Genomic DNA, 22,193 nt, shown 5'->3' with positions numbered 1-22,193 from the left:
CCAATCCACACGACAGAACTGAAAGGGTCTCGACTACTCAGTCGCAGACTTAGTTTGTTGCAACACAATTCCATTTGAGAGTTAAAGAGCTTAGGCCATAGCAAAGCCAAAACGGAACGTCACATATTGGAAACTCACATTGAAATCAAGTAGCGCGTCCATCTGGTTTTGGATAATGGGTATGGTCTTCAGTAATTTCTCAGTGTTCACGGTCCGCATAACGCCATCCGACCTTAAGATAGATATATGAATAAAGGGACCAATACTAACAGTTATAAACTGCCATGAAACTGTGTAATAAACTAAACCTAACTAAAAATAACATAAAGGCCCAATCCAGAAATCAACATCAAGTTGCCGGGCAACATGTGCTTGCAGGAATAAACAAATGTCCGAAACAACAACTGTATATGCAAAACAAACCTGTCAGGGGTCAACTGTACTGTATTTACATGTACACATGGTTTCAAATTAGGCAATATTTCAGACTTAGAACTTCTATCCTGTACAGAAATTTCATTATAACATACATACAAGACATTTTAAAAACTAATATTAATAGTTCTGAATAATTCTTACCCTCGTTTTACTTTTGTAAAGTCAAAAGCAACTTGTCGATACGACACAGCCTTCTCATTCAGGTAGCGACTATACCTCCTAATGAATGTTGACATGTCATAGCCTGAAATAGACAATACAGAAATCAATTGATTTGAGCTTGAAACAGAGGCACATTCCATTAATTTAGAAAATGAAGACAAGAGATGTTGAGTTGATACATGCGCTACAGCAAGTGGGGCAAGGCCTCAGGCGACTGACAAGTCAAGTGTCTTCCAGGGGGGTTATGATACTGGCGTCCTACCATAATTATACTGGCAAAAACCTAGCATGGAATACAACCACCTTAATGATATGGTCCTATAGCTTTGCACACATACTAATATAGGTACTGTATTGTCGAGTCTTAATGGTGCATTGAAATAACTCAGTTTGGTGCAACTCAGACACACCAGGTAGACCTCTGATTCAAAACCCTTGTCATTCTGTACTTTTGACCTAGCAGACATTGATTCAGCTCTGATCTAACTTAATTAAACTCTCCAGATTCTCTCAAAGTAGAGCAGAGACTGAAGACAAACACATGGACAGATGGAGATCTGCACTCTGGCAGACTAAAGATACCAGTCAGATCCAAGGCCTAAATAATTTCAGCAATGTTGCCTTCACTATCCCACTAGGAATAGAGCATAGGGGAAAGAGTAGCACTGTTTAAAGTAGCAGTTCCCCACTAGTCTTACAGAAATGCTTATAGAGGTCTAAACATTGCCTGTTTCACACACACAGGCTGGTGAGGCAAAACCCCAGGCGGGCCGACAGGTTAGGCAAAACCCCAGGCGGGCCGGCAGGTTAGGCAAAACCCCAGGCGGGCCGGCAGGTTAGGCAAAACCCCAGGCGGGCCGGCAGGTCAGGCAGACAAAACATTATGGAACATTACAAGTCTTAAATAGAGCTGCCGATTCCGCATTCTACATGTCAGGTACGAACATTCAAAGATTCTGTGCCCTGTAAACCCGGGCCCTGTTGATTGCCTGAAGAAAACGCCTTAACGCACAGTAGAATTTGCCCTCATACAGATGTCAAATACACTTCAGTTGGCAGAGCAATGGGGCTTACAATGCCAGGGTTGAGGGTTTGATTCTCAATGGAAGATTAAACAAAATGTATACATATAAATAAATAAAAATCAAAGAACCCACAACTGAACAAACCTTTGAATAACAGCATTTCATAAATATCTGACATGTACATTTAACACAAAGAAGCCAATACTGAATCTGTGATGAAAACCATTGTGCAATGTTTGCCCAAAGACAGAGGTCACTCACCTTGTAGGCCACTTTTGTCCAAAAAGTTACTGAGATTGAAAAGTGTATTCCTTGAAGCCAGGTACTGTATAAATCTCTGCAACAGAAAAAAAAAAAAAAAAAAACATGTTCTATTTCAATCAAATATAGAGATAAATGATTTGTACATCATTGCATTCGGTTTTCACACATTTTATACAGCGTCCCAACTTTCTTTGCAAACAGGGTTGTATATAAAAAGACAGGTGTTAAAAAAAACAGAACATCAGTAAGACTGCATTCACGAAAACATCAGTTTGAAATAGTGGGATGTTTGTGGGATGAACTGGTGTTGGCAATGCTTTGGGTACATATATTCATACAATAGCCATCATAAATGAAAATAATCAGGCTCCATAATATCATCATTGTGTAGATTAGCTTAGCCTACGAGCATTTGCCAACAATTGGCTACAGCGCTTGAAGATGTCAAGTCAAGGGTAGGCAGATTTAATGCAGATTGTGATGAAACAGCAGAGTTTAAATGAAAATGAACACATTTTAAATGTCAGTACTGTGCGCACTACCTCACCCAGCACTACTTTAGCCAGTTTGGTGGAAACATCTGTTAGTATTTAGGACGCACTGTTCCAAGTTGTCGGAAATTGGAATTTCTCTCCCCGCATCCCCCATCCCAGTCTTCCTTCAAAAACCAAGATAAACGAGAAGGCCAGTGGTGCCTCCTCTGTGACCTTATTTTCCAACTGGTCCCAAGCAGCTGTGTGCTAACACCTTGATTGTGGCATGGTAAGTTGTCATTATTTAAGATTGATGCTAGGCTTAGCTAAAAATTAACGTTGTTAACAGTAGAGTTTCCAACAAAACATTCTAATAGGGGAATTAAACAACTTCTATGCTCTGCATAAATTGCAGATCTCTACTGAATAATATTTGTAGATGAACAACTCTAGTCACCTTGCCTACCTTATGCCCTTTCCAATTATTCAAGTACCTTACCTAAAGCATCCTAAGCGTAGGTGTGATTTAGAGTTGGTTCAAATTCCTGCACACCCAGCAGCTCTCCAGATAAGAGGGGCTCATGTGGTTTTTATACTGCACCCTAATATAGCCGTTATCATATTTGGTGCCTTGATCAAGATCAAAATGGTAGGAGATGGTAGAATTATGGGATCAGAGAGCAGCAACCTTCTGTTCAGATTTATGCAGCACAAATAGATACAGATAATAGGCAAATAAGGGCAATGACAAACCCTGATCTAATGGACTGCCAGGAAAAGAGCTCCTGTACATATTTAATGTCAAAATAATAAACAATTTATAGTTAACAAAACATTGACAAATCATCATTTAAAAAATTCAACAGCACAAAATAAAACCCATCAACAGTTGGATAGTAACAGAGTTTCTGACATAGCTAATTGCTGTCTTAACCAAATGCAAAATATGCCGTAATTATTTAACATCAGCACTTCCTTGAAAGTAGTATGATGAATGACCCAATCCTGTTGGCGTGGACACCGCAGACTCCTAAAGCAGCCTTACACTGAACTGATTTCAACAGCCATTAATACCACACCACACTATAAGAGGCTAACTTTGGCAAAATATCTGACTGACAGACTTTCAGCTTTAATTCAAGGTGTTGAACAAAAATGCTACCATTTTCATAACACAGTCCCCTTATTTCAGGGGCTAAAATGGAATTGGACAAATTAACACAATCATAAATGAAATGTTCATTTTTTTATACTTTGAATCCTTTGCAATGACTGCTTGAAGTCTGGAACGCATGGACATCACCAAACGCTGGGTTTCCTCCTTTATGATGTTTTGCCAGGCTTTTACGACAGCTGTCTTCAGTAGCTTGTTTGTGGGTCTTTCTGCCTTAAGTTTTGTCTTCAGCAAGTGAAACGCATGCTTGATCGGGTTAAGCCCAGGTGATTGACTCGGCCATTACAGAATATTCCACTTCTTCGCCTTAAAAAACTCCTGGGTTGCTTTCGCAGTATGTTTATTATCCATCTGTAAAGTGAGGCATACTCCAATCAACTTCGGTGAATTTGGCGGCATGTGAGCAAACAATATATCCTTATACACTTCAGAATCCATCCGGCTGCTTCTGTCTTCTGTCACATCATCAATAAACACTAGTGACCCAGTGCCATTGGAAGCCATGCATGCCCATGCCATCACACTGCCTCCACTGTGTTTTACAGATTATCTGGTATGCTTCGGATCATGAGGCATTCCGAGCCTTCTTGATACCTTTTTCTTCCGAGTATTCTGGTACAGGTTGATCTTAGTTTCATCAGTCCAAAGAATGCTGCCCCAGAACTGGGTCAGCATTTTTAAATGTTTTTTGGCGAAGTCTAATCTAGCCTCTAACCTGGCCAATTATTGAGGCTTATGAATGGTTTGCACCTTGAACCCTCTGTATTAGCGCTCGTGAAATCTTCTCTTTATGGTAGACTTGGATAATGATGCCTACCTCCTGGAGAGTGTTCTTCACTTGGCTGGATGTTGTGAAGGCGTTTTTCTATAAAAGGATAAAAAGGATCCGACGATCATCCACCACTGTTGTCTTCCGTGCCTTCCTGTTGCTGAGCTCACCAGTGTTCTTTTAATCTCAGAATGTACCAAATTGTTGATTTGGCCACTCCTAAAGTTCCTGCAATCTCTCTGATGGATTTTTCTGCAGCCTAAGATGGCCTGTTTCACTTGCAATGAGAGCTCATTTGACCACATGTTGTGTGTTCACAACAACAGCTTCCAAATGGGACTGCCACACCTGGAATCAACTCTAGTCCTTTTACCTGCTTAATTGATGAAGAAATAACAGAGGAATAGCCCACACCTGTCAATGAAACAGCTTTTGAGTCAACTGTCCAATTACTTTTGATCCCGTGAAAAAGAGGGGGCTACATATTAAAGAGCTGTAATTCCTAAACCCATCCACCAATTTGGATGTGAATACCCTCAAATTAAAGGGTATTTTAAGCACATATTCAATATTTAACTTTACCTAGAATCAAATCAAAATAACATTTGTCTCAGGGACCAATTATTTCTGGACCTTACTGTAAATGGCCCTGCTGGAACTGTGGTCACAGAGACCTGGGGTGAAGTTTCCCCAGGCACAGATATAGGATCAGCTTCCTCAGTGCCAAGGGCACCTTCAACTTGAACATGCGCACTAACACACACGCACTAACACACACGCGCCCTAACACACATGCGCAGGCACTGTAACACTAACAGACTTTTTCTCACCTCGTTGCCATAAACCATGAGGTGGTGTGTGGCGGCGAGCGACTTGAAGACCACCACCCAACTGGTGTTGGCCGTCCTTTCGAACAACGTGTCAGCCAGCTGGGGGATGTTCACGTTCATCTCATTGGTGCAATGGATCAAGTCTGGGGGAGACAAGGAAACACAGGTAATGGCAGGTTTCTAAAGGCGCGTGTGGTGAGTGAGAGAGTAAAAAGAGAAAACAGGAAGAGAGAGAACGTTAGCCAAGACAAAAATGCTACTTTAATAAGACAGTTTCACAGAACACAGCATTATTTAGTTGGGAGCTAATGACAAACGTCCGGTTATAAGCTCAGGTCAGTAAAACCCACCGAGACAGACTGAAAACACAGTCCTTGTGGCGCTGCTTCACACGGCCCAGGAAAAGGTTGTGCTTAATGTGCATACGTTCACACTGCGGTGACAGGTGTCAGTGTGTAGATACCTCAGACTTCCTGGGCAATACTTGACCTTTGGCATTGGTCCATCTGGCCTGCGGTGAAAGTGGATGCCTCCTGTCACCTTTCCTTCAGTAACATGAGACTGAGCTCACATGCCTGCGCTCACTGGGCCATCGCAACACCCTGAACCGACATGCACCACAGACACATTTGCCCTGGAGATCTGTAATAACCATTTCAATAGCCGACAAACAGATTCCCTTTAACTATAATGAACCACGAAAGCAGAAACTACATTTTAATAATGCTTCTACTTTTGTTCCATTTGTTTCTTTGTTGTGCAGACGTCTGCCTGTTCATGTGACCTGGGTGGACTACAACATTTTTTGCAGACTGCTGAAAACATTCTGATCAGCACACGAGGCTGGCCATGTGACAACAAAACAAACCGAGGACTGACAGATGTGCAGAATTGACAAACCATCCAATCAAAGTGACATCTAAGAACAAAAACATTTTTTTAAATTAATCATTAAGGCACCTTCAGACACATGAATACAATATAAGAACACACACGCTCATTTTACTAGGCCTAACCTATCTTTAAAAACACTGACATCCTGATATACAGTGGGGAGAACAAGTATTCGATACACTGCCGATTTTGCAGGTTTTCCTACTTACAAAGCATGTAGAGGTCTGTCATTTTTATCATAGGTACTTCAACTGTGAGAGACGGAATCTAAAACAAAAATCCAGAAAATCACATTGTATCATTTTTTTATAATTAATTAGCATTTTATTGCATGACATAAGAATTTCATCACCTACCAACCAGTAATAATTCCGGCTCTCACAGACCTGCTAGTTTTTTTTTAAGAAGCCCTCCTGTTTTCCACTCATTACATAAAATTGTTGACCTGCACAAGACTGGGATGAAAAAGGACAATAGGCAAGCAGCTTGGTGAGAAGGCAAAAACTGTTGGCGCACTTATTAGAAAATTGAAGACGTTCAAGATGACGGTCAGTCTCAATCGGTCTGGGGCTCCATTCAAGATCTCATCTCTTGGGGCATCAATGATCATGAGGAAGGTGAGGGATCAGCCCAGAACTACACGGCAGGACCTGGTCAATGACCTGAAGAGAGCTGGGACCACAGTCTCAAAGAAAACCATTGGTAACACACTACGCCATCATGGATAAAAATCCTGCAGCGCACGCAAGGTCCCCCTGCTCAAGCCAGCACATGTCCAGGCCCGTGTGAAGTTTGCCAATGACCATCTGGATGATCCAGAGGAGGAATGGGAGAAGGTCATGTGGTCTGATAAGACATAAATAGAGCTTTTTGGTCTAAACTCCACTCGCCGTGTTTGGAGGAAGAAGAAGGATGAGTACAACCCCAAGAACACCATCCCAACCGTGAAGCTTGGAGGTGGAAACATCATTCTTTGGGGATGCTTTTCTGCAAAGGGGACAGGACGACTGCACCGTATTGAGGGGAGGATGGATGGGGCCATGTATCGTGAGATCTTGGCCAACAACCTCCTTCCCTCAGTAAGAGCATTAAAGATGGGTCATGGCTGGGTCTTCCAGCATGACAACGACCCGAAACACACAGCCAGGACAACTAAGGAGTGGCTCTGTAAGAAGCATCTCAAGGTCCTGGAGTGGCCTAGCCAGTCTCCAGACCTGAACCCAATAGAAAAATCTTTGGAGGGAACTGAAAGTCCATATTGCCCAGCGACAGCCCCGAAACCTGAAGGATCTGGAGATGGTCTGTATGGAGGAGTGGGCAAAAATACCTGCTGCAGTGTGTGCAAACCTGGTCAAGAACTACAGGAAATGTATGATCTCTGTAATTGCAAACAAATGTTTCTGTACCAAATATTAAGTTCTGATTTTCTGATGTATCAAATACTTATGTCATGCAATAAAATGCAAATTATTTACTTAAAAATCATACAATGTGATTTTCTGGATTTTTGTTTTAGATTCCATCACTCACATGCTTTGTAAGTGGGAAAACCTGCAAAATCGACAGTATATCAAATACTTGTTCTTCCAACTGTAGCTATACAGACCAGACTGGTTTGTCAAAATAGGGCAGGAGAATGACATTATAACCAGGAACTGTTAAGCCAGAGGTCTCAAACCGGTTCCATGGAGGGCAGAGTGTCTGCAGGTTTTAGCTCTCACCTTGTACTTAATTGACTAATTAGGTCACTAATTGGTTCGTTTCTACCCCCACCTGGTTGTTTAGGTCTGAACTGGGAACCAATTAAAGGAAAACCCAAAAACCTGCAGACACTCGGCCCTCTGTGGAACCGGTTTGAGACCTCTGGTTTACGCAGTATTTAAAAACAATCACGGGCCAAATGCTCGGAAAAAATTATCAATAAATAGTTGAGAAACAAATTTAACAATTTAAACAAAATTTGGACAGTTAAGAGCCTTCATCCATTGAAGTGAGCACATGCCCTTGTTGCAGACAATACAAGTTAACAGTCTTGAAATGACACCTTGTTTGCTCTGTTAAATGACATCTAGAGACACTACCACCAGAAAGTTGGCCTGAATCAAAGCAGAGAAATGGGATGAAATGCTGCTTCATGAAAATGCTGTGATTTAACATACGGTTGAATTGGGCAGAGGGCCTGACATTTTGGCTCTAATTGTGAGCCAGCCAGAGCCTAGCAGAGACCCGTAGCAGTAGCTTTACTTAGATCAACTATCCCTCCATAAAGCAAACAGACTAATTTATATGTTCTCTCTCCAGGCCACTGTATTTCAGGCAGGCAGTCTGAAACTACTAAGATCATTCACACTCAACTCAGATGTACAGTCAAGCACTAAGTACACAATCATTTACATGCAAGATCTAGGTTCTCCATGTGAGAGGTCATTTCAGTCAAATTAAAACAGTTGTCCATATGCCCTTTGAGTCAATTTACCACATTCAACCAACTGGTGCTTCTGTCAGACCAAAAACATAAATGCCAAAACACAGGTTTGTACCAACACATGAACACAGAACCAAGTGGCACATCAACATCGCAAAATGACAACTTCTCACATAAGGGCTCATTTTGGCCAGAACGGTAGCTGAAATGGCAGAAGTCTGAAATGCAAAACGAAAAGGATGCGAGTGTAGAGTACAATCGGGTGGGAATGTGACAAGGCTCTATTTTAACTACTTTATGGTTTAGAAGGGTTCCGTGGAAAGTTGAAAAATGAAAAGTGTCACAAAGGACGGCATTCCCAACATCTAAAGAAAGGTGCCAAGTCATAATCACATACAGGAGAGAAAGCCAAAGTCATTACTGAAACTTTATTGTAAAAGAACAGCTAGTGCATATTCACAAGCGACTTCATATTATGCACTTGGAAACCACCCACATCTGTAATAAAGAACCAGTGTTAACGTTAATGAATGAACACACGAGATCCCGCCCTACAGTTCGAGGCCAGTGTAACTTAAGTGGTAAATGACAACTTAAACACACCAGGGCAAGCTAAACAAAGGCCAGGGACTAAGTTATGGCTTTGGCCAATCGCTAAGCTGAAAACAAAGGTTTATAAAATTAAAGATATAAAACTTTTTTGATATGGGTTCAAAAGTAAATCACCCCAAAACAATTCCTGGCTCTGGCAGACACGTTCAGTGGACACACAAGCTTGGCTACCTCTCACAGCCCATTCTGTACATACAGCATGCATGCGCATCAGGCACAGAGAGCCTCTGACATGCACAATGACACTCATTTTATTTTGACAGAAGCCACCCATAAAATGGAACTTGGAGGTCACCAGAAAATTACAGTCCTTTGGGGTTTCAACATGGTCTTAATAAAGACTTATTTACAAAGAATTGTTAAGTTAGTTTTATCACTATTATACCTAGTAGTGATATTTTAGGAACATACGTCATCAACTTGTTTGGTGTTGATGCCTAGGAAGTGAGGTAGAGCACAATCATGAATCAACCTTCTTTAATTAGACCCCCCCCCCCGTTATCCAATTCAAAAAACGATCACTGTTTACCCAACTACAGACTTATTTACCAATGCCACGACAAACTTTGCAAATAGTTTTGATTTGAAGCAATGAATTATCTACATCCAGAGGAAGTCATTACGGTAGCACCAACATTTTTAAATCAGCAATGGAAAGCAAAGGAAGTCAGTCAATTCACAGAATATTTCTTTAAATCTCTTGAATTATAAAGGCATATGTCCCAGGTCAGTACAAATAATTTCATTATGTGACCTTGCTCTAAATGCCAGAGTACTGCTTGGCTCTTTCAAGGTCTGTATTGGCCTTTTCCCACAGCTGCTTAGTTTTTACTGGCATGCTACTGGACATGGAATCTTGCCCGCCCCCCCCCCCCCCCAATAAAAAAAATTGGTGCGTCCTGTTCATTTAGATGAAACCTAGTCGCAACATGTCCGATGTGAGAGGCTCTTTAGCTCCACACACTCTGAAAAACAATATAATAAAGTGGGTGGCGCCCACACCAACAAACATTACAGCTAAACAATGTCTTTCCTGGCAGAGCCACATCGTTCCGACATTAGAGACGTACATTTAAGAAATACAGCAGACGTTCTTATCCAGAGCAACTTAGAGGAGCAATTAGGGTTAAGTACCTCAGGTTACAATTAGACACCTTGCTGGCTTGGGATTAGAACTAGCAGTCTTTAGTTTACTGGCCCAATACCACCATCAAGCCATCTGCTGTCCACGGTGCCCCCATTGTCAGGACAATATCATACACAAATGATCTGATGACGCAATTAAACTCAATTCATTCAGTGACAGGAACACGGGTACAGTAAAACCAAAGTGAAGTCGACCTTTAACATCTTGCTAAAGATTCTGAACTAGATCCAGGCGGCCCACCACAAGTCTGCTGCTGAGGTTTATCCATGAGCCAGTAGATGGATTTTGTAGATGGTCAAATGGAGCTGTGGACAGATGAAAGGCTAGAGAATGACAGTTTGATGGTAGAGCCCGGTATGAGCACGTGTTATTGAATCTCAAAAGGCTTTTCAGAGAATTCCAGTGGGCTCCATTCAGTAGGGCCGGCAGTGCGTCAGCACTCTTCAGGGACGGTCATTCTATGTCAGAGGTCACGCGGTCTAAGAGGGCAACACTTCGTAAGAGGGGGGAGGGGAGGGGACGACACCCACACCCACACAAACACACACACAGACAGAGTCCTCCGGACTGACTCGATTGACCCAGCAACACACTGCTGCCTCAGTGGTTAAAACGGCATGTGGTTAGACTACCTGAGCCCTGGAGTACGCGGCGCACACAATGAACACTGACAATAAACCAGAACCGGGTCACATGCACAGCGCTTCAGAGTTATTGAGACATGCAGGGTCTCTGACCTCGACACTGGTCAAATCACAAGACACAAGGAGCTCAAAACCCAAAACGGCGAGATAGAAAACTGGACCTTTACTTGTCACCTATAGAAAACAGCTGTAGTACAAATCATGCAGATCCAGAAACAGCCTGACCAAAAAAACTAAAACACACCGCTCTCTGGATTTCTCCTACCTTTTAGACCGTACAAACATCATTTCTACAAGCAAAAATGAAATAACGATGTTTCCCAACATCCAGCTGTACCACCGTTTATTAGTGAAAGAACCCAGTTAAAATGAACCACTTTCCTCCTCCACCATTCACTCATGTCTTAACACCAAAGACTACACTACACCAACCTATATGTCATCCTGCTATATCAACCCGGCCTACTGTCTCTAGACAGCCTAGTCCAGTGACAAACTGCCTAGTCCTGAAGGTCACAAAAACACAGGTCATCATGTTCAAGTGCAGGTCAGTAACTGACCAGAACCAGGCAATCATTAACAGCAAACATAACAGGTCAACTCCTAGAAATCCCTGGAAGTACATACTCACCATGAGATGGAGTGTCCCTATGGACAATTTGGGCGCCAAAGTGCAACAGTGCATTCAGTTTCTCTGAAGGCTAAGATCGTTCCTGGGAAACCGAAAACACTGACCATATTTTTCTGCTTCACAACATCCAGAGCGTTCTGCAGTACTGTATCATTGTGTGACAGAACACTCAACATTCAGGCCCAAGCTGGGGGACAAGTCTGCAGAAAACCACCTCGAATAAACTGGCAAGCCCTCCTGTACAGCTACTCAAGTAACAAGCGGAGGATGGTAAACACGAACCCACCCCCCATACTCATCTCAGCAACCTAGCCAGGTATAAACAGTCCCTTGTACCACATTCACTGGTGATAATGAATTGGAATGAGCATTAGGGGCAATCAGACTAACTAGAGAATTTGATACATGATAAGATGGACACAAGTGATTACAATAGTAGTTTCGCAAGGCATAGGAAACACATGTTGAGTTGACTGGGTTGTGTAACACCACTATGACCAATTCTCTAGGTAATGGGGGCGGGCAAAGTTCTGTAATGTGGCAGGGAGGGGCGATAAATCTTATCTACTGAAGGCTCGCTATCCATGAAACCATTCAACAAAATAAACAGCATCTTCAGGCACATGAACGAGGATATGTACTGATTACTATCATAGCTTAGAGAAGGCCAAAATCGACCTAGCACAAGAGACCTTTAGGATTCCACGGTTTGGATCCATGCTCAAAATGCAATGAAGAAAGTGTTCATGCAGTAGCATAATGCATATACACAGTAAACCTATAGACTGGGTTGAACGGACTAAAAAGGGCCTCCTTGTTTGGAGATATGACCCTGATGAAGCAGGTACAGTAAATGAGTAGGTAAACTAATTTCCTTTTAAAATTTTGTCATCAGCAATACTTAGTTTTGCTTAAATAGCAATGTGATTATTCACATACTGTTTGTTTTAATAGCTATGACATAAAGGGATAGTTCAGATTTGGATGACATGTTGGAAAATGTCCAGTTATTTAAATTAGATTTAAATTTGGATGAAATAACACTTGACATGTTCTTGGAGACCCATGGAGTAATTTTTCACAAGTCATTATGCAAGGCTCTCTCAGTCTGGAATTAGCATTAATAGCATTGTCCAAATTCAGCAACTGAAACTGTGCATCCCAACCTAGCTGCATTGCGAGCAAAAACCAACTCCAAAACACTTCCCACTAAGAATAGTAGAGCAGTTTACCTCAAAGAACCGTTCAATGATGTATACCTTGAAATAATGTTTCATTATATAAATAGGTTGAAAATCACATTTTCAACCTATTTTTTACTTGTCAGTTTTGTTCACAGTGGTATCTATCCTTGTTTCAACGTAACAGCAACTTAGCATTTGCTACCGACAGATGACATTACTGCCACATAACAGAGTTGTGTGTGGTGGCTACAAAAGTTTTCATAGCACCAGTTTTGAAGGTTTTGTTATTATGGTTTATTTTAAAAGAATTGTTGTTCAGGACACTCGGGATCTGGTGCAGAGGCTCCTATACGTGGATTATCTATGCTTGGTAATGACTGTGGAAAAGTTTGACAGTTGCCCCGTGCAATTTTTTGTGACATCGAAGTGTTATATTAAAGTGCACGTCAACAGAAGCAGCGGATCAGTCTGAGAAAGCAATTAAGCTAACAGACAATCTGTTGAGTTTACAGGCACTTCAACCAGAACGGTTTCATAATTAAATGAAATTTAGTGATTCCAGAGTTGGAATGTAAGTTCCACCCTCTCCATTGAGTCAACCAACTACATTAATCCTGCCTTCAGGACATGGTTGTGTAGGTAGAAAACATTCAACTTCAACTCACATTATGTTAGCCCAATGATAAATATCTTAGCAAACATGAACAATGGATGCAGAAAAATGAATAAACACCTCTGACTCACTGACTTACAAAAGGGAAGTGAGTAAAGTGCAAAGTTTCTCACAGACTAATAAGCGTTTCTTACAAATGCACAGTGGGTGTTTATTTTGGTTGTACTTTGAACACGTCAGGTGTCAGGTTGTGTGAAAAGTTGGAACCAGATTTTCAGTACCTCTTTAAGATCATACATCCAGTTTTAGGACACAATGATAAAATTAACTAATTTAGTGGTGAGCTTGCTTTTGTTTCAAAATGGCAGAACACTCTACAATGAGGTAATTTCACACCTGCTCTTAACCGAAGCACATAAGCGAAAAAGCTATTCGTCAAAACAAGGAAAAAGACAATTGGCTGACCTTTGCCCATTTCTTTTTCTCTGATAACTGTCTCAGTGTTATTTGTTGGGGTTTATTTAACATGCTTGTGTGACTGGATGTGCACATTAACCCGGAAACCCAACCCAAATCAAAAGGACGTAAGAGGAGGGGGCAATATCTTGCATACAAATCAGACAGGAGCTAGACACAGCAAAGCTATTTCAGACTAACAGGAAACTCTAGCTCTCAAGTGCTGCCAGCCCCCTGAAACACCTTCAACCTTTGTCACATCCCTGCTCTGCTCCTACCAGCACCATACAACAAAAGGAGTACTGATACCCTTTACCAGCCCCCCTCTTAGTCCATGTGTCCACTTTGAGGTAAAGTCTTAATTGGATTTATTCATTTATTTTAATCACAATCCACACAGGTGTTTGTGGGCAAAATAATAGTGCTATTAAAACAACTGAGTGGGGGAAAGAGAATTGCTTTCTTTTGGTGAATCTGAACTCAACCCTATCAGGGGGTATGGAAGTCATGGCAACAACATAATTTAAGGCTGATAACAGAGAAGAGACATGTTCATACACTTTGAGAATAACTGGCTACCATTACTATGTAAGTTGATGGTAGGTAGCTAATGCTACAATCAACAGGTGTTTTTATAATTATATTTTCAAATTATTTATCAACCATCCTTCATTTGTGAGTATTTGTATATATAAGCATATTTAAGTTTTATTAATGAAACCTGGTACACCGGTATATCGGAGATATTGGTTCAGTAAGCAAAGAAATCCCAGGGCCCCAGTTGTTTCACAGCTTGACTGAATCTTGGAGACACCAATTCTAAATCTGCAATTAGACATCAATAGCCTATTTCCAATGGTTTCCAGTCAAAATGTCTTTATTGATAGCAACCAAAAATAAAGGCCTGGAGTCTGCTAAACAGTACTAGCACTTGGATTAGAACATGGTACTTTGGTTTGATGACATTAAAATGGAGACGCACAGGCTATGCTTCTAACAAGCACCAGGACATATTAGCCAAATACCTAATTGCTTGTGCTAGTAGGCTGATATATTTACCTTAGGTGGCTCTTCCAGCAAGACAATGACTCAAAGCACACATTGAATCCTAGTTGACCAAAATCCTAGTTGATTCAAGACAGCAGGCAGAACAAAGGGATCCCAAAATTTAAAAGTATTGAAAACAAGGAATGATTTTAGAAAATTACAAATGTTCTTGATTTGCTTCAATCAATGAAGAATAAAATATTCAAAATTTTGAAAAAATTTAATACCACATTACCTGTGTTGAAAAAGCAATTTTTGCTCTTCATCAAACGTGCCAATAATTTTAGAATGCCTACAGAAAGTGTTTGTCCTTTAAACAACTGAGGGAAAACTGTGGTGAATACATAATTCCAGAGAAGAGCAGATAAAGGAATCAGAAACCATCTCCCTGCATTCCAGAAGGATAGAGCTTGTTTGTTTGGTCAACAGCAGATGCTATCAAGGCAAATTGGGAGGACAAAACGGGAATAAAAAAATACCTAAACTACAGTTTGTGAAAGGCTTAGAGTAATTCCATACCTGGTCAATCAACTCCAGACATTTTGTAAAACAAATTGCATTAGACAAACTACACTGCCCAACGACAATATTAGAAAGGATTTTCCCTAAGATATCAACATTATCAAGGGACTGTTTAGATCCACTTTAGCGCTTTGCCCAAACTTGCATGACTATTGAACTAGAATATTAGTATTTTATTTACAGCATTCCTTTTATTGAGTTATCCTGCAAATATATCCTGTGTAATTCCATGATCTGTTGACAGGGGCGTCAGTTTATGTTGAAAAGTAGTGGGGACAAAAGATCAGATGAAAAAAACATTACAGCAGGACGGGAAAAATATTGAATAACGGCGCCATGCATCAAAAATGGGCATAGCGTAGGCCAGTCAACAACACGTAAATACTCAGCATAAAAAATGACCGTTATGGTCGCATATATGGGATTTTTACTTCTGTGCCCCTGAGAGTACGGTCCCACATTGTATTTAGAATGTTCAGTGACGTCGCTTAACTGCCAGATTCAAACTGTGCTTTCGCATGGGGGCTGGCCAGAGTCGGACGTGTTCAGCGCTGTCATATATCACAACTATGCAGTGTTTTCAACCACATAATGTTTATTTTAGGTCAATACACATAAGCATGAGTAAAATAATACAGTAGTAATAGTTTTTCAAATACACACTGATGGCTGTGGAAGCAGCAATAACAATCTATTCAAATATAATTTGCCGAAGTGTTATAACTTGGACAAGAAGAAACTGTGTCAAGTTACTTATCGGCGCATGCATGTTTTTTTTAGAATCAGAAATAAACAAAATAAACTAAGTTACTTTTTTTGGACAATGTACATTGTTTCTTTCTGTATCTAAACTGCATTGCATGTTTTATTTTGTGCAAATAAACCTTTAACATTTATTGGTTTGCTTGATTTTTCAGAACATTTTAACCAAATGCTTTCAAAATGTGATGGGGACAAAATCAGCCATTTCAAAAAGTGGTAGGGACATGTCCCCAGCATCCCCAGTGTAAATGACACTAATGTCTGTTGACCATTTGAGTCTTAATAAAAACACATTCAACACAGGTTTCATGTTAAGACAATGTGGTAAGAGACCATGAATGTGGCAGTAGCAAAGCTACCTTACAGTTAGCGATGTCTTCAAGACAAGCGTTCGAAGCTAGCTCCAGGGGTCCAGCAAATTACAGAGCAATTGAGCAATGTTTGGAGAACAATTCTTATGAAATTTGAATTAATAATTTCACCATTTGCACACCAAGACATTCATGTAAATGAAATTTAATAAATGTATCTTCCCAATGACTTAGATAAAAGTTCCATCCAATTAAAAATAGGGTCCATGTGAGATATCCCAGCAGGACAATGAACCAGTGCATTCCCCCAGACACACAAAGAAAAGGCTCAATTAATACAGAGTTATGCTTTTGCCATGGCCACCTCAATCCCCTGCCCTGAACCCCTTTGAAAACATCAGGTGAGCTGAAGAGAAGACTTCACAAGTGCAATTCTGCATTGATGAATGGTCTCAGTCGCATTTTCCCCATCTCAAACATCAGCGAAGAGTCAGTGCTGTTATCTTTGTAAGAGCACGGTACAGAAAGTATTAAATGTAATAATTGTGAGACGATTCTGAGAAAAAACATTTTGAAAGTTATTTTAACCATTTTACCTAAAACATAAGGTTTCACTCTTATTTGCAATGTAAGATCAAGCTGATGAACAAAAAGAAAATATGTTCCTAGCCTTATTTGCGCATATCTACAAAGGTTGCCAGTAACTCAGGACAACACCGTAGATGAAAAAGTTGCCAAGATGTCAACCTATAATGAAACACTGTACTGCTTTTGTGACTTAATCAACCCAAAAGGTCCTATAGGCCAAGATGTTATCACAACAACTGCACAATGATATGAAGAAGAAAGTTATTGTTTTTCCAGGACAGAGCAGGACTAATAGCACTTACACAACATGCATTTTAATATCTACTGGCTCAGAGTGGATTGGAGATTGATTGCATTACTGGTCTTTGAGAAAGGTGTAAAAGGTAAAAAGCTGTCTGTTCAAACCTTTAACTCACAGGTCAGACAAAACTTGGCAGGGACTGATTTTTTCCTTTTTATTAATACACACACACACCATGAACCCAGAAACAGACTCAAAGTGTTAATGCTAACATAACCCCGCTCAGACATAGAGACTAACAGTCATTGCTATGGAAAATTGTTCCACTGGTGACTAAACCCAGCCAGACACTTCGTACTGTTAATAAATACAAATCCTCTTAGGCTTCATAACAACCGCTACAGAAGGGGGAACAACACAATATGACACTGATATATGGTTGCATCCATTAGAATTAAGGTATTAAATTGTGGTTGGTTTGGATAGCAATTGTTCCTAAAGTAAGTCTTGAAAGGAGAGCTAATTACAATTGGTGAATTATGTAATTAAATTATCTAATGTGCCTGGTTTCACTAACTAGCTAATGTTAGCTAGCAATGGGAATAAATTGCAATGGCCTTTATTAAGTATGTTTAGTTTGCTACCCATTCCCATTTAGCTAATTGATGTAATTAATTACTGATTCATAACCTTAATATGGGATGGGTTTACCAGTGTTCTCCAGCACAGGTCTCAATCTACAACCAAGCATTTTGGCACCAACTATTTAGCCAGCTATGGTTTTTGGAAAGAAACATAAGGAATAATTAATTCTGCTGGTGCATGACTGTCCAGGCAGTTCACAACATTACAGTTGATTTCCAGTCAAAGTCCATCATCCAGGAACATAAACAATCTAGCCAAATGGAAATTAATATTTGAAACGTAGTGATGGATTCAAATGAGTGTTGCGCATCAGGAAGTTAAGTCACAGCGCATAAGGGTGACGAATATGAAAATCCAGCCTCAGCATTAGTTACGTTGATAACAAGAACACAGAACTTCAGTTCAAACTTTGCTTCAAGAGTCTAATGTGAACTCGGAAATATTGTGGAAAATACTATTCCATTCTAGACCATGGCTATCATCGTGCTGTCCATGTCTGGCATAAATGACAGCTCGACTCCCTATCATGACTGACAAGAAGTGTGGCACAACCATGGTCAAATGTCAGGAAGTGCAGAGGGTGTGTCTTGTACATCCCCTTGTCAGACCATCTTGCGAACAGTGACAAAAATAAAAATACACACTGTCAAAGTTCCCCATTGAGAGCCTGTGAAAAGCTGAGTCCGACATAAATACTGGGAGAAACATACACTAATCATAAAGACCACTACACAAAACTCACATCAAATTCAGTCTAACATTTCAGACACCCAGAATGACATAGAAAACAATGCTATATTGCCCCATGGCTTTAAGATCCTGTAAGACACACACTAAACATTAAAATGCCTGTAGGCATGAAATGAAGGCTACAGTCTCTATTAATCAGAACTAACAAGCAGTGTCCAGAACTCTATGGAAGGCAACTTAAATTCTTCAACAAGTAAATCAATAATTTGCTGTTTGGCTGATAGTGAAATGCCATCAACAAATTCTCAAATAAATTAGTTAAGTGATTTTGAGGCCTGGTGACTGAAGTCTGAATAATAGACCACAGACCAAGTCGTAGCAGTACCGCAGCCAATTGTAAAATAGGCTCTCTGAAGGGTACTCCCAGCCCAAACAGACACATTCCCAACCAAAGCAGCTTTGATACAGCATCCTCTACTCATTTGAATTGGTTGACAGTTTGAGCTGCTGCTGATAATTCAAAAAAAGTACAAAAGTCCAGTATTTTAGAACAATGCTGAGCAAATGCATTATGGTTAACTTGCAGCTGATTAGGAGCAACTTTGTTATGCACTACATGAAAATACATGAGAAATGCAAGTGAACATGACAATATACGGACCAGATACCTAAGTCAGGTTAATACTACTTTGCTATGAACTCCAGCTAACGATCACAGGAGAAACTGCACGAAAACCAATAAAGTACATGTAAATACAATTTTGGAAACCATGGTAATTGTCAGACGTTTAGGCCAACTGCCAATCCAACCTCACAATCACCCCTCTTTCAAAGACACTACAGATTTCTTCTAGCCACGCCATGGTAACTAACATAAAGGGCAGCTGGGCCTGTCCAACATATTTTAAACATGACTAAGAATGTTTAAATGATAATTCTGCAACTATGTGCATGTATGTATATATATTGTATCGTTCAATTGCTTAAGTGTTTTCTTCATTTTAGTAGGTTATCAGTAGGTAGACTATGGTCGTCTTGTTAAGACTATCAAAAACCATGAATGGAGCAATGTGAGCGAATTCAATAATTACATTAAACACAATGATAATTACAAGAATCATTACTGTTAAATCTGACCTATGATTTGATGGTAACCCAGTTAAACATGGTTTGTGTCAAGCAGAGGAATATTTTTTTGACAGCATGATATATAACAGACCAAAGATCAGAGCTTTATTGTATCACAATTCTAGGAAATCCCGCATTGTTTCATTGTAAGGTAGGTGAATATCAGACTAGAAAAGCCTCAGTAGGCCTCAGCCCAAACAAATCCTAACAAACACACGCTTGATCAAACGCAACAATGTAGCAACTTGCAGACATATACTTACAATCTAAATGTTTCTTTTTCGGACCCATAATTTCATGCGTGGTCGCCTTGCACACAGTTTTGGACACCGCAGAGCCGGTAACACTGTGTTGAGCAGCGGTTATCCTATCCGTAATGCTTTGTCCAGACATCGTCGCACTTTTGTATGAAGATAAAGAACAAATGTCTCAAATCCTTTTGTCCCCTGTTGTGCTCCGTAAATCCCACGGTTCCGCCACCTGACACAAAATAAAGAGGTAAAATGGGACCTCAGGAACGCTTCTCGTGTACCTAAATCCCAGGGTGATAAACGCAGCCCGCATCCACGGATTTTAGAAGTTGTTGGTAATATATTTGTCTACGTTGGACGACCAAAAATATACAAACCCAGAGTTTTAATGTCTTCCCAATTTCCTTTCTACCTGCCGCACAACTCTTTCTCACACTGAATGACGCTCGTTCCCTTCACTTCCCTTCCCAGCACTGAAGAAGTATGCTCTTCTCTACTTATTTGCCTCCCACTGCTGGGTTTTTAAATGGACTGGAGGCTAGCAGGAAAATGGCGGGTCTGAGTACACTGGAGGGAAGACCTCAATTATGTTGTGATCACATCCTTTCTCCTCTCCTGAATACTTATTGGAGGAAATGATCAGAGGGGCGGGACTTTCTGACGTTGTCCACAAATGTTTTTTTGTCAGACAAGGAGAGGACACCAGGAGTATGAACCTGAGATATTCCCATACGGAGACTCCCAAAAAAGTGTATGTGGGTGTTGCCAAAAATAGTTCCGTAAATATGTCTGTATGTAAAGGAACGTTCCATATTTACTGGGTTGGATTTGGATTTGATTAGGATTGCCATTAGCTATTTGCCTACTGCAAAACAATAAGCCTAAATGCAGTTCCTAGGTATCCATATAAATGAAAAACAGAAACGAAATTGAAAGACAAATACATTTAAAACATTTAAAATGTATTGCATTAATAGACTACGTGCCTTTAAAATGACAATACATCAATACATGACCGTGAATATGATTTGAATGGCATAGCGCTGGTCGGTAGGCAAGGTTGGCCCATCCTCGGTATTGATGCTCATCGCTAAGGAACCGGAGAACGACCATTCGCATCCACAGCACTGACGCCAGTAAAAATCATGTTCTATTAACTATGGTCAAAATGGCAAGGGCGGTGTCGCGCCCATATCAGCAGCTGTGACAATAGGCTAATTATGTGACGGATAAACAAACCACTTGCCCAGATCAGTCGCAGTCAAATTCATAAATTTATTTCAGAATGTGTTAGGCCTACATGAGAAAAGGTGTATTGATATTGAGATTCAAGAAATGTATGTAGCCTAGTCAAGTTCTGTTAAATTTTGCCATGTAAATTTGTGTGACACATGGATTAACCTTCCAGCAATTTCTTGGGCAATTCCTCCAAAAATTGATATTGCTTCTTTTGGGTACTGCAGATTTAGAAGCTACAGTTAATTGAGATCTGTCGCTAGCAATCGATATGTAAAACACATAGCAACACTTTCAAATACATCTTCAGAACTGCACTGGATCCTAAACGTGATTAATATGGATTTGTCTGTCTGGATTAAATGATTCTGAATGTATTCTCGCAAATTAGTGAACATTTAGGCTAGTAGAACAAATGGCGTGGTTCATAGAACTAACAATATTTAGTTGAGAAAGCATGAATTTCCATGTCAAAATGAAGTTATAACCACAACCACAAAAGTGCAGAGGGTACTGCAGCTGATAGACTCTGAAATTTACTTTTAGCTTTTGTCCTCTACCGATACGCGCGCGTCTTCTGATGGGCACAAGTCATCTGTTTTACGCATATTCCACACATTGCGTCCCTATACATAGTTATGTTGCAAACGCTATGAGTAGGGTGATTACACACTGTAGACGTTAGAGGTTCTTCGGAGGATAGGGAAAAAAACGATTATGAACTGTTAGACGTTTTGCAATCCGTGGAATTCTGAAGTTTAATTGCAAATGCAGAGAGAGTCAACATATTAACAAAAAGAGGAAGGGTTTCCCTAATCTCCCCAAAATAATGGCAACCGTTGCATGCGTGACTGAGAGGATCTACTGATTCTTATGGAGGACATACCACAATTGTTGTAAAACAGAGCGACATGACTGAACGTGCCACACAAGTCTAACAAGAAGGAAACGGCAGAGGACTTCATACATGGCACTGGGGGCTCCAATCGGGCGAGAAGCATTATTCATTCATACAGGTAAGAGACGAGGTG

General features: G+C 40.4%; 1 protein-coding gene across 24 annotated transcripts in view; it reads right to left on the bottom strand.

The window, feature by feature from the left end:
- picalma (phosphatidylinositol binding clathrin assembly protein a) overlaps nucleotides 1-20,507 on the bottom strand; it is a 43,013-nt gene extending 22,506 nt beyond the window's left edge. For 23 of the 24 annotated variants that reach the window (XM_034293140.1, XM_034293148.1, XM_034293145.1 and 20 more), the window contains exons 1-5: nucleotides 19,939-20,507; nucleotides 5,136-5,278; nucleotides 1,887-1,962; nucleotides 580-682; nucleotides 139-232 (exon numbers count right to left, since the gene is read on the bottom strand). In XM_034293140.1, the coding sequence (XP_034149031.1) occupies nucleotides 139-232; nucleotides 580-682; nucleotides 1,887-1,962; nucleotides 5,136-5,278; nucleotides 19,939-20,068 (546 nt within the window). In that variant the 5' untranslated portion in view covers nucleotides 20,069-20,507. The remainder of the gene's footprint in view (nucleotides 1-138; nucleotides 233-579; nucleotides 683-1,886; nucleotides 1,963-5,135; nucleotides 5,279-19,938) is intronic. The other variant, XM_034293141.1, reaches the window with a different exon arrangement.
- Between the last annotated feature and the right edge of the window lie 1,686 nt (nucleotides 20,508-22,193).

This window comes from Esox lucius, chromosome 7 (genome assembly GCF_011004845.1).
Source record: "Esox lucius isolate fEsoLuc1 chromosome 7, fEsoLuc1.pri, whole genome shotgun sequence".
NCBI classification, from domain to species: domain Eukaryota; kingdom Metazoa; phylum Chordata; class Actinopteri; order Esociformes; family Esocidae; genus Esox; species Esox lucius.
Note: the sequence above shows the minus strand (reverse complement) of the source record. Positions and strands in the feature narration are given on the sequence as shown.